Source organism: Bufo bufo, chromosome 9, assembly GCF_905171765.1.
Source record: "Bufo bufo chromosome 9, aBufBuf1.1, whole genome shotgun sequence".
Lineage (NCBI taxonomy): Eukaryota > Metazoa > Chordata > Amphibia > Anura > Bufonidae > Bufo > Bufo bufo.
Genome location: NC_053397.1, coordinates 14,781,673 through 14,794,688, shown reverse-complemented (window position 1 = coordinate 14,794,688; position 13,016 = coordinate 14,781,673). Strand labels below are relative to the sequence as shown.

Here is a 13,016-nt window from a genome sequence, read left to right as displayed (position 1 = left end):
TCCGGTGATCGCTGCAGCCTCCTCACAGCTTGCTAAGCACAGCGCCATCCATTGTATACTGGCTGTGCTTGGTACTGCAATATATCCATTTATAAGCCATGTGGCCGATGAATGTGACATCACTGGCCTAGGAAGAGGTTGCAGTACTTAAGGAGCGCTGCGGCCTCTTCAAACAGCTGCTCGTCGGGGGGGTGCCGGGAGTCGGACCCTCACCGACTAGATATTGATGAACGATCCTTAGTACGGGCCTTTAAAAGATACAAAAGAGAGAGGAGAACGAACGATTGTTGGACTAGTGTGAAAGAGCCCTTAAATATTGATGAATTATTTTCAGTATAGGTCATTGATTGGTGGCCGTCCAACTCCGGGAACCCCCACCTCTTTATATCTATCCTAAAGGAAGGTCACAATGATGGTGATGAATTATCATGTGAGTGTATATACTGTATGTATATCTATCTATTATTTATCTATCTATATAAATTGCATTTTACGTTCATTTATCAGAAAAATTTGCACTACTAAGGGCTCATTCACGCAACCATAAGCTGTCCGTGCCCATATTGCGGACCGCAAAGCCACTGACTTGAAGGGGTCCGCAATCCATAAGATACAGCGTGGTGCAGAACGGAGGCACAGATTGGAAGCACTACAAAGCGCCTCCGATCCATGCCTCTGCACTGCAAAAATAGGACACCCAGTCTTTTCCTGTATATTGCGGATCGCGGAAGCATTCAAGTCAGTGGCTCCCCACCGCAATACCGGATTCACACGGCTGTTGCCTATGCGCTGCGGACTGCAAATTGCGTTCTGCAGCACGGGACGCACTTGATCATCATGTTCTTTCTATAAATGGATAGTTTGGCAGACTGTTGCCTGCAATGTTCTCTGAATGCCCGGCTCTGCCCACCTTCCTATAAACCCCCGTCTGTGCCAGGGTCTATGTAGGTGTCTGAGGCATCATCATGTGTAAAAAAAGAAAGAAAAAAAGGCTTTGAATGAAAGCCAAACCCCACTGCCAATTAATCATTCCTGCGCCTGTGCCCGCCCCCCGCGTATCAGATAAGCTGGGATACTGTATTTCAGAAGTTTTCGTTCCCCATTCATTAACGAGATATTGTCTGAATTCTTCAGCATTCGCATTAGGGACATTATAAAAATGTAATTAATCTCCCTTCATAATAATAATAATAATGTATTTTTATTCCTGAGCAGTAGCTAATAATTGGCTGTTTGCTCGGTGGGAAGATTAAGGTGAATTCAGCTGAATGTCAACTTCAAAGACCGGTATTCTGTACAGAGAATGGAGAGTTTCGAGGCCACGCAGTGGATAAAACAAATGCTGCTCGCCTGATTGTTAAAGGAGCACAGGAACCCTATAATTGGAATGTACAGAAATGAAGGTAGAAACATATTGTTCAGTTACCTTGACATTCCTCCGCAACTCCAGTCACAATTAATATTATCTTCAGTTCCTAAGTTACATGTTATATACATCTAAAAATACTGCAACCATTTGCTACAAAACTTATTGCATATGTAAGAGAATATAACTCCTATAATACTGCCTCCTATGTACAAGAATATAACTACTATAATACTGCTCCTCTGTACAAGAATATAACTACTATAATACTGCCTCCTATGTACAAGAATATAACTACTATAATACTGCCTCCTATGTACAAGAATATAACTACTATAATACTGCTCCTATGTACAAGAATATAACTACTATAATACTGCTCCTATGTACAAGAATATAACTACTATAATACTGCCTCCTATGTACAAGGATATAACTACTATAATACTGCTCCTATGTACAGGAATATAACTACTATAATACTGCTCCTATGTACAAGAATATAACTACTATAATACTGCTCCTATGTACAAGAATATAACTACTATAATACTGCTTCTATGTACAAGAATATAACTACTATAATACTGCCTCCTATGTACAAGAATATAACTACTATAATACTGCCTCCTATGTACAAGAATATAACCACTATAATACTGCCTCCTATGTACAAGAATATAACCACTATAATACTGCCTCCTATGTACAAGAATATAACTACTATAATATTGCTTCTATGTACAAGAATATAACTACTATAATACTGCCTCCTATGTACAAGAATATAACTACTATAATACTACCTCCTATGTACAAGAATATAACTCCTATAATACTGCCTCCTATGTACAAGAATATAACTACTATAATACTGCCTCCTATGTACAAGGAGATAACTACTATAATACTGCCTCCTATGTACAAGACTATAACTACTATAATACTGCCTCCTATGTACAAGAATATAACTACTATAATACTGCCTCCTATGTACAGGAATATAACTACTATAATACTGCCTCCTATGTACAAGAATATAACTACTATAATACTGCCTCCTATGTACAAGAATATAACTACTATAATACTGCCTCCTATGTACAAGAATATAACTACTATAATACTGCCTCCTATGTACAGGAATATAACTACTATAATACTGCCTCCTATGTACAAGAATATAACTACTATAATACTGCCTCCTATGTACAAGAATATAACTACTATAATACTGCTCCTATGTACAAGAATATAACTACTATAATACTGCTCCTATGTACAAGAATATAACTACTATAATACTGCTCCTATGTACAAGAATATAACTACTATAATACTGCTCCTATGTACAAGAATATAACTACTATAATACTGCCTCCTATGTACAAGAATATAACTACTATAATACTGCCTCCTATGTACAAGAATATAACTACTATAATACTGCCTCCTATGTACATAGGAGCAGTATTATAGTAGTTATATTCTTGTACATAGGAGGCAGTATTATAGTAGTTATATTCTTGTACACTGCTGTAGGTCAGCCATAGGTTAGGGCTACACGACGACATGTGTCGCGCGACAATTTTTATAATGATAGTCTATGGTGTTGCGCTGCGACATGTGACATACTGCGACGCAACAGTCGCAGAAAAATCCATCTCAGATGGATATTTTGCATCTGTCGTGTCGCAGTCGCAGCATGTCACATGTCGCAGTGCGACATTATAGCCTATCATTATAAAAATTGTTGAGACAAAATGTCGCGCGACACATGTCGTCGTGTAGCCCTAGCATTAAAGGGGCGGGCACTGTGGAGTTCACTGTTAAAGGGGCGGGCACTGTGGAGGTCACTGTTATGGGGGATACTGTCTATCTTTTAACGACACACACAAACATTAAATGAAATAGATGAAATATACCCGTGTGTAGCCGGGTCCTTCAGCTAGTGTGTATATATATATATATAATGTTTAATGTAATGCACAGATGCTTGTTCAGGAACACTGGGGAAATGTTCCATTGGTTTCTCTTCTTGTCCTTCTGCTTAGTACTATAGTTTGGAGAATTTTCCTTTTTTGTTGCTCCCTTCTGGCATCATCCCTGATCTGCTAATGATTCCTCACAGTCAGTGCATGTCCTCTGAGATCCTCCTGGTGAAGCCGCGTTCACTGACAGATATCATCCTGGGGGATAAAGTGCAAAACACACTTCCCATCTCCCTGAAGACTCTTTAATGCATTCGTAGTAATTAGTCCACTAATGTGTCATTTAACTGACTCCGTTATGATTGTCATCTGCAGCTAGATACCAGGCACGGGGAGATTTCATTTTCACTATTTTTTTATTTTATTTTTTTCCGTCTTGATAATGAGGCCTCATTGCTCCGAGAAGTTTTTTCTTGTTCCGTTTTTTCCTCGGCTGATGTTGTGACAAGTTTTCTTCTCCGTGTGATGTATTTTTAGAGTTTATTCTCTTGAACATGAATTCCCCCCACGGGTGGATGACTGCCTTCATCAGGATGATGCCGACCCCTGCGCCCCCATCAGGAGTGATGCTTCAAATACAAGCACCTGCTAAGTATACGTAAAGGGATACAGTAGATAGAGAGGGGGTTGCACACCACGTCTGGAGAGCTTCTGGATTCCCTTTGTAATAGCAAAGGCATCTTGTCCTAGAACTTTGCATTGTGCCATTCCTCCATTATTCCTGCTGGATATCTGTGGATAAATTGACCATTGGGCCTTAAAGGGCGTCTTGTACCTATGGCACTGGCTGACCTGTTACATGTGCACTTGGCAGCTGAAGGCATCTGTCTTGGTCCCATGTTCATATGTGCCCGCATTGCTGAGAAAAATGAAGTTTGAATATATGCAAATGAGCCTCTAAGAGCAACAGGGGCGGTACCATTACACCTAGAGGCTCTGCTCTCTCTGCACTCTACAGGACCAGGCAGTGTAAATATCATCACACCTGGACCTGTCAATCAAAGCACAGAGGGCGCAGCAGTTGCAGAGAGATCACAGCCTCTAGGTGTAATGGTAACGCCCCCATTGCTCCTAGGGGTTCATTTGCATATATTAAAACCTAATTTTTCTCAGCAATGTGGGCACATATTAACATGGGACCAACACAGATGCCTTCACATGTGACAGGTCAGCCGGTGTCATAGGTACAAGACGCCCTTTAACGCCCAATGGTCAATTTATCCACAGATGTCCAGGAGGAATAATGGAGGAATGGCACAATAGGTTTGCCCTGCACTGATTGGATAGTGTAAAATTGTATATGGACACATACTATAAAGATTGGGAATGTTAATATATTTGTGCATTTACAGGAGGAACAACAGGGGAACCATGCAATGCAAACTTCTAAGCACACTCGCTCTAGGATGGTAATTTCATGAGAACTGCAGGCCTTCACTCAGAGATGTCAGCAGAGCTGACGGATCTCGCTTGTCACTCACTCCTCTGATCATTCTGGTGGCAGGGTTTGTTACAGTGTATCAGGATGGTTACGAGCTGTCAGCCTATAGTCCAGGGAGGAGAGCTTAGTGGATACCAGCTCATAAAGGGTCCTGCACAAACCCATCAGCTGTTTGAGCAGGATCGCAAAGTCGGTTCCCATTCATTGCCTGATGGCAAAGTGCTTGAAAACGTGAAATTGAAAATCAAAGGGAGCAATTTTTTTTTTTTTTGTTTTGCGCCAGTTTTCTGGGATTAAAAACACATTTTGATTCCTGTTTTGTGCATAAGTTTGGAACTTTATTTTCACTTTTATTTCGCTTTGACGGTTTGTATAAGATGGGCGGAGCGTCCTCCCCTGGCCCCTTCTGCTTTACTAAAATTGTCATCAGAAACTGTCAAAAATTATGACTCGATTCTCCCCCCCCAGCTCGTCGCGGGTTTGGATTTTCTTCTCCAGTGCACGGACCGTCAGAAGATGCGCCAGATTTGGCCTGTGCCTCCTTCTAAATTCGGCGCAACTTACCGCCGCGCAATTCTGATGAAGGCTGGGGTATGAAGCACCTTCAGAAATTCTCTACGATGTAGGACTGAGGTAGATGGGGTTGGTTTGGGGCTACAGGGGCGCCCATGGACATGTCTGTCTTAGAGCATCCTACAGCTGGCGATATATTATGTTTTCCCCGCATGGTTGCTGTTGTGTTTAGGTCATATGGCGGGTTTAACTTTTTTTTTTTTTTTTTTTTTTTTTACAGTTTATGAATTTCTCGGCTGTTGCGTCCCGTTTGTTTTACTGCGACGTCTGTCGTTGCGCCGTTCCCGTGGAGCTGAGCGATCCCCTCCAGAGCAGTCATGCGTAAAGGACCAGCAACCAACGAGGCAGACGGAACCAGCAGCAATTTTCACCTTTTTCTTTTCAGATAATTTTAAGTATTTTTTCTTTTTGTTTTTCGCCGCATTCAGGGAGCCGGTAATTATTCAATTATTCACTCAGCAAATTGTAAATGAATGTTCATGGGTTCTGCTGAATGACATAATTGCGATTTAAAAAGGGCGATTAATCATAAGACGCCTTCACGTGGTTCCTGTTCCTTTATGTTATACAGCAAGAGGGTCGGTTAACCCCCTGCGCGCCGTTTAGGAGCCTATTAGACGTATAGGGGGCCGATGTCTGATGCCTGACCTTCACTGAAGTTGCTCTTCTATTTCTCTGTGGTTTTTAAACTCTACTTTCGGCCGAGGATGCATGTGGCTGCCATAGGGAGATAGGGACGTATCTGGCAGCGCCGACTGAGATCGGGCAGGTTAGAGTGACCTGTCCGCTGATGAGGGCGTCAGGGAGACTGTGAGGAGGAAGAACCGAGGTACAGAACAGAAGGAGGAAGGTCTGCAGCAGCACAGAGTATTTCAGGAGGTGAGCTGATCTTAAGGGAGGGGGGGGGAGAGTGTGTGATGATGACAAAACAGTGGTGATGTCAGGAGAATAGAGACAAGTTAGAGATCACAGATGGACATAATTAGCAGAAGGAGCAAAGTCTGCAGCAGCACAGAGTATTTCAGGAGGTGAGCTGATCTTAAGAGGAGGGGGGGGGGGGAGTGTGTGATGACAAAACAGTGGTATTACAAGGGCGATGTCAGGAGAATCGAGACCTGCAGCAGCACAGAGTATTTCAGGAAGTTAAAGCTAATTTTGAGGGAGGCAGTGCATGGGTGGAGGTTGTAGAGATGATGATGATGGGATGGATAATCACCAGGAGTTAAGAAGCAGCAGAAGATCACAGGCTGCGATGCCTACTAGAAGCAGCTGTGTGTCCAGCAGCACAGAGTACTTAAGGAAAGAGATGAGGCAATCATCTAGGGAGGCAGTGACCTGTCCACTCACGCTGTGGTGAAAGCAACTGGGTAGTCAGGAAAGCAGGAGGACAATAGACAAGTTGGACTGAGATGCACAGTAGAAGGTGCAGCTTATCCAGCAGCGCAGAGTATTTCAGGAGAGCAATAATCTGATGTTAAAAAGCAGTCACCTGTCCACTTAAAGAAGTCAACTGGACTACTTTACTGACACCTCAGGGGGTAACCTACACTCAGACGGCAGCGATTTAGAGATATGGGCAAGGACTGTGTAATGGTCGCAACGCCAGTCATGGAGGGGCCAGACTGAGGACCCCCACTGTCTCCATATGTGACATGGGGAACAGCGATGACAAGTGGGAGGTCGCAGACTGAGAGCTGGGTCCCATGGTAGCGCAGAGTATTTCAGGATGGCTCACGCTGTGAGAGGCAACGAGCTGTCCAGTTATGTGATGAGATCAGTGAGGTGAGGGAGGCTAGTCACAGACCTGCATAATGAAAGGGGCATGGTCTAACTGCAGCACAGAGTATTTCAGGAGATAAATGTCTTGATTTTGTGGAAAGCACTGCCTTGCCTTGATTTTTGAGGACAGGGGAGCAGGGTGTGTGCCCATGAGTATATAGGGGCACGTACACTGTATGGGTGGATTCGGGGTACGGACTATTGATGCAGCCTGGCATGAGGCTCTTGGCTCTCTGACCGCCATGCCTTGCGCTTTCCTTGGCGCTACGGAAGTAAAGGGCCACTTTATATCTCGCTGTGTATAAAAGCCGCCAGGCATGCATGGAAGCCGGTTGTCTTCTGCGCGGCCCCTATTATGTCTGTCCTGATATGGGGGGGAGGGCGGCAGTGGTGGAAATAATGGAGGATTTCAGGACGGCTTCTCGTTGGTGATCATTCAGTTTGCTCTAGTGTGTGAATGTGCGCTGGAAATCAGGGGAAAGCAGCTGTAATGACCCCGAGAGCTGAAATCCTCCTTCATTACCCAGGACTACTGCAGTTTAGAGCACCCATGTATAAAGATTGGGAGAGGATAAACGGCCATTATCGGCACATCTGTATCTGTCACATCAGATCATCAACGTCGCCGACGCTTAACCCTTTGTCCTGCCAGCGAAGGGGGTGAGCACCCACCGAGGGTCTTCCCGGAGCCCGGAATGTAGTATAACTACAGGATTATACCGTGTGCGGGTACATACTGTAAGTCTACACAGGAGCTGTATTCACAGAACAGTAGACTTTCATTAACCCTTTCCCGTACCTGTCGTGATAAAACCTCATCAAGGTCAGGTCGTCGAGCCACCTTGGCTGTGCCCGTGCAATCACTGGAGGCCAAGTGAACGCTCGTAATACCCACCCGGGGTCAGGGAAAACGCTGATCCCAGCAGTTAAAAGGTTTTTATGAGATTTTGATATTGATTACCTATCCTCATGATACGCCATCGATATCTGAGGGGGGGGGGGGGGGGTCTAACTCCTGGCAACTCCACCGATCATCTGTTTGAAGAGGCCGCGACGCCTAGGTGACATCACGTTCATCATCGGACACATGTCCTAGGCGCAGCTCAGTCCCATTCAAGTAAATGGTGCTGAGCTGCAATACCAAGGACGGCCACTATACAATGGACGGCGCTGTGATGAGGCTGTGGTCCCCGCCGATCTGATATTGATGACCTATTATGAGGACAGGTCATTAATATAGAGGACCCAGAAAAGATCTTTAACCCTTACAGTGCCGCTGATCCTGACCCCTTAGAGTTATTCATTCCAGAATGGCATCATCAAAAATTTTATGGCCTCCTGAACACCATCCGTTTTTTGCCTTAAAGAGATTATCCAATAGTAGAAATACCCCCCACCCCTCAATGCCCGGGCCCCTCTTATAGATGATACTTACCTAGTCCCCAGCACCCCCGTCCCTCCGGATCCCTGCATGGCCGCCATTTTTATCTTTATTATCGCGGTTGACGCTAGGGAGGCTGGTCACCATCGCGGTCTGCTATTGGCTGCTCACCCAGTCGCCCGATGTTTTGATCCGCGCGACGGGGAGATGCAGCAGCGGCCGTGCAGGGATCCAGGGGGGCGCAGGTGACGGGGAGCAGGTAAGTATCATCTATAAGAGGGGCCCCTGGCATTGTGAGGGGGGGTATTTCTACTATTCTGCCCATTTTGGTCACGAAATTGACAAGTCGTCGGTTAATCGGGACTTGGTCAGGCGGCGAGACTTGCGGGTCTTCGGCACTTGGGCGTGCTCCACTTTCGCCTCTATTTCTTTGCCTGTCCTCGCCTGTAATATTTCACTGCCTTATTTCCTGTAAAGGCCGCGATGATGCTAATGTCGATTTGATAAGGTTCCTTTGCTTTTTCTCACTCTTTAATTTGAAATGTCTGTAATTTTGCGCTTCATGGACTTGAGCAGAGAATTAGCGAGGGAGAGACGGGCCGGGCGGGAGGTGGGTGGGCGGCGGGGAGTCTTCTCCGTCTCCGCAGATTGCCTCAGTGGAGTGTAAAGGTGTGAAGGATGATGAATGCTGATGGCCGGGAACTCGTCGGATCTGGTAATTCAGGAAAGGTGCTGCAAATAGGTAGCCGCGGTTTTGCACCCATCTTACAGGACATCCCTGGGGGGCAGTTAGTCGGCGGCACATTGACTCAGTCGGGCATGGCGGTGTGATGATTTACCACGTATGTGGTGATGTGTCCCGAACTTCACACTGGATACCATTTGTGTAATTACAAAGAGCGTCGCCATCTCTCTTCTTTAGCACCTGCCCCTCCCCGGCGTCTGGCAGGTTTTGATAAATGCGGCTTTTAAGTTGAGGATTGATTAACTGGGTTAGTAAATCCGGGCCGGGGAGCTGGCGCTTCATGCAGATTTCTAACGCCCCCGTCAGGCTTCCTTTCAGATATTTTCACGCTAATTTATGAAAGTAATATAAATTCCATTTTATTTTTCTATGTGATTTATATGAAGGGATTTTTATGTTTTTCGGTTCATAAATATCTGCTGCTGACGGAAGAAGTCCCGGCTGTGGGTCTGACCGGCGCGATCAATATATAGCGTTATAATGACTGCTCCTGATGTAACAGTAAAATGGTCGGGATTATAGGGAAGCTTGGAACCCAGTTCCTCCCTCAGGCCGCCTCTGTTTTACAAGTAGCACATGACATAATTGTAGAAATACAAGAATTCTGGGGAAATCTTACATTTATGGTCTAGATAAATTAGGGCATGAAGAGGCATGCTGCAGTTGCAGAGAGAGCAGAGCCTCTAGGTGTAATGGTAACGCCCCCGTTGCTCCTAGAGCCTCATTTGCATATATTAAAACATAATCTTTCTCAGTAATCCGGGCACATATGAACATGGGACCAACACAGACGCCTTCAGCTGCCAAGCGCACATGTAACAGTTCAGCCGGTGTCATAGGGACAAAACTGCTGACAGATGCCGTTGAAACAAAAACAAGTCTGTGTAGCAGAGAGAGGCAGTCTATGGTATAGCAAATAAGTCATTCTGAAACCTTATGAGTTTTTTTTAGCCATGTGCATTTACCATAAAGGTCAGCCACCCAAAGGAAAAGTTTAAGTGTTTTCTTCGTAAACTCGTAGGAAATCTCAGGTCAACTCTTGTTTGTCCAGCAGCCGTCCCTCCTACCCCCAGTACACATGCATGCTGGGTTCGACTGAGCGTGCATGTGTTTTCCAATGCCAGATACCCAAGAAATCAAAAGGATCGGGCATGTTGATATCCAGAATTCCCGATCTCCCTTTCCCCTCCAAAATTTGTTGTCGGGCGAGAGTCTCAATATTCGCCATACACTGGTTTGGCTAACTTTCTTCTGTTTTGTATAGCAACCTAAAAGGAGTTATCTGGGATCTAAATATTAATGGCTTTCGATCAGCTGTTTAAAGGGGCTGCACCACTCAGGCAAGTTCATAGTGTTCCTAGTACAGCGCCATGTATTGTTTAGTGGCAGCGCTTGGTATTGCAGCTCTGTCTTATTCACTTCAATGGGTCTGACCTACAGAAAGGCCATGTGACTGACGGACGTGACTTCACAGGTCGAGGAAGAGGCTGCAATGCTTGGGTCCATCTAAGGCTACTTTCACACTCGCGTTTGGTGCGGATCCGTCATGGATCTGCACAGACGGATCCGTTCAGATAATACAACCATCTGCATCCGTTCAGAACGGATCCGTTTGTATTATCTGTAACATTGCCTAGACGGATCCGTCTTGAACACCATTGAAAGTCAATGTGGGACAGATCCGTTTTCTATTGTGCCAGATTGTGTCATAGAAAACGGATCCGTCCCTATTGACTTACATTGTGCGCCAGGACTGATCCGTTTGGCTCCGCTTCATCAGACGGACACCAAAACGCTGCAGGCAGCCTCCAGAGCGGAATGGAGACGGAACGGAGGCAAACTGATGCATTCTGAGCGGATCCTTTTCCATTCAGAATGCATTAGGGCAAAACTGATCCGTTTTGGACCGCTCGTGAGAGCCCTGAACGGATCTCGCAAACGGAAAGCCAAAACGCCAGTGTGAAAGTAGACTAATTCAATAGTAAAGCAGTTTGCAGTAAGCTCCCCCTAGTGGTGGCTACTGTCATTTAACTGTCTGTGCAGTAGATTTAGACCTTTGTATCAGAGCATTAATAGAATATCGGCCCTAAAGTTGACAAGCTCGGTCGATCCATAGGTCAAACTAAAAATGTTCAAAAATATTCTGACCTTTCTTTTAAAGATTATAACATTTTACTTTTCTTTAGCTTTTTTTGTTCAAAGTCCCAATGTCTCTTCCTTATGCTTCAATTGGCAATTTTAGACAGCCGCGCTCTTGGAGAACTAGACGTCTAACCTCCTATGAAAGGTCTAACCACCGCGCAAATCTTCCACAGCAAAGCCTGTCAGAAGCCTCCTCGCCGGCTGATATTTTTGTCCCTTTTCTATCATTTCTAGGTCGGGTTATGAATACATTAGCCCCCCCCCCCCCCCACTTCAAAAAAAATTTCACAAAAGATATATATTTTTTCTTCCTAATTCAAAGTTTGTACATTTGGTATTTTTATCTTTTTTATTCCGGAAGGGAGTTTAAAACCCGAATGTGGCGATGAAATAATCCAGGTCTCAGGTGTGCGGGGGACTTATGCCTTGGCCTCGTCCAGCACCTGCAGCGCGGCTTCCCAGATGTCGCCTTTCGAGCCTTTTGTCGAAGCCGCGCGTTCGCTCTCGCTGCCAGTATACGGAACAATCGCTGCTTCTCTTTTCTGTTCCTTAAGCTCTCTCTACTTTGGATGAACACAGGGATTTGTGCTCAATAAATCACTGACATTTTCCTTTTTTTCTCTCTTTCTTCTCCTTTTCTTCTTTCCCTCTCCCCTTTTTCATTTTGCAAAGCCTGCGGATTTGGATGAATGGGTAAGCACTGTTTTGTCTTGTGTCCCTGCTTCTTTCACTTGTCATATTGCCACGGCATTCCTTCTCCCACTCCACTTGCTATGTACATGTTTTTACTGGAAAGGTGGAGTAGATGCAATGGAGGCGGCTAGTTGGTCCTTGGGTTCTCTCCAACACTGCTTCCGGGCACACAGATCAGACGGAGAGCCATGTAAATATGTATTGTTGGAGTACTTTTTATCCTCCGGATAGGTCATCAATATCTGATCGGCGGAGGTCTTATTCCCGGGACTGTAGCGCTCCCGTGTCAGCGTTCGCCGCAAACCGCAGGTCAATTCAGACCTGCGGTTTGCGGCTTTTCAATGTTGGGGCGGCTGGCGGCGGTGCGATCGGGTCCCCGTGGGGCTGTAGGGGGGACCCGATGGCATGGAAGGCAGCGCGATGCCTTCCTGTGACGAGCCTGTGAGATCCAGTCCCTTGGATCTCACAGGCCGGAAGCTGTATGAGTAATACACACAGTATTGGAATGCATTGTAAAAGGGATTAGACCCCCAAAAGTTGAAGTCCCAAAGTGGGACAAAAAATAAAGTAAAAAAAAGGTTGAAAAAATAAAGTTTTCCGCCCAAAAAAATCAAAAGTTTCAAGTAAAAATTTAAAAAAACACGTAATTTTCCCCAAATAAAGTAAAAAAAAAATTGGTAAAAAATAGGGGGGAAAAAAGTACACATATTAGGTATCGCCACGTCCGTATCGACCGGTTCTATAAACATGTCACATGACCTAACCCCTCAGATGAACACCGTAAAAAATAAAAACTGTGCTAAATAAACAATTTTTTAGTCACCTTAAATCACAAAAAGTACAACCGTAAGCAATCAAAAAGGCGTTTGCCCACCAAAATAGTACTAATCTAACCGTCACCTCAT

General features: G+C 44.9%; 1 protein-coding gene across 3 annotated transcripts in view; it reads left to right on the top strand.

Annotated features, from left to right (window-relative positions):
* CHCHD6 (coiled-coil-helix-coiled-coil-helix domain containing 6) overlaps positions 1 to 13,016 on the top strand; it is a 275,458-nt gene that overhangs the window by 69,662 nt on the left and 192,780 nt on the right. For 2 of the 3 annotated variants that reach the window (XM_040408574.1, XM_040408575.1), the window contains exon 5: positions 12,091 to 12,111. The exons of the other annotated variant lie outside the window; for it this stretch is intronic. In XM_040408574.1, coding sequence (XP_040264508.1) covers positions 12,091 to 12,111 — 21 coding nt within the window. The remainder of the gene's footprint in view (positions 1 to 12,090; positions 12,112 to 13,016) is intronic. 3 annotated transcript variants of the gene reach the window in all.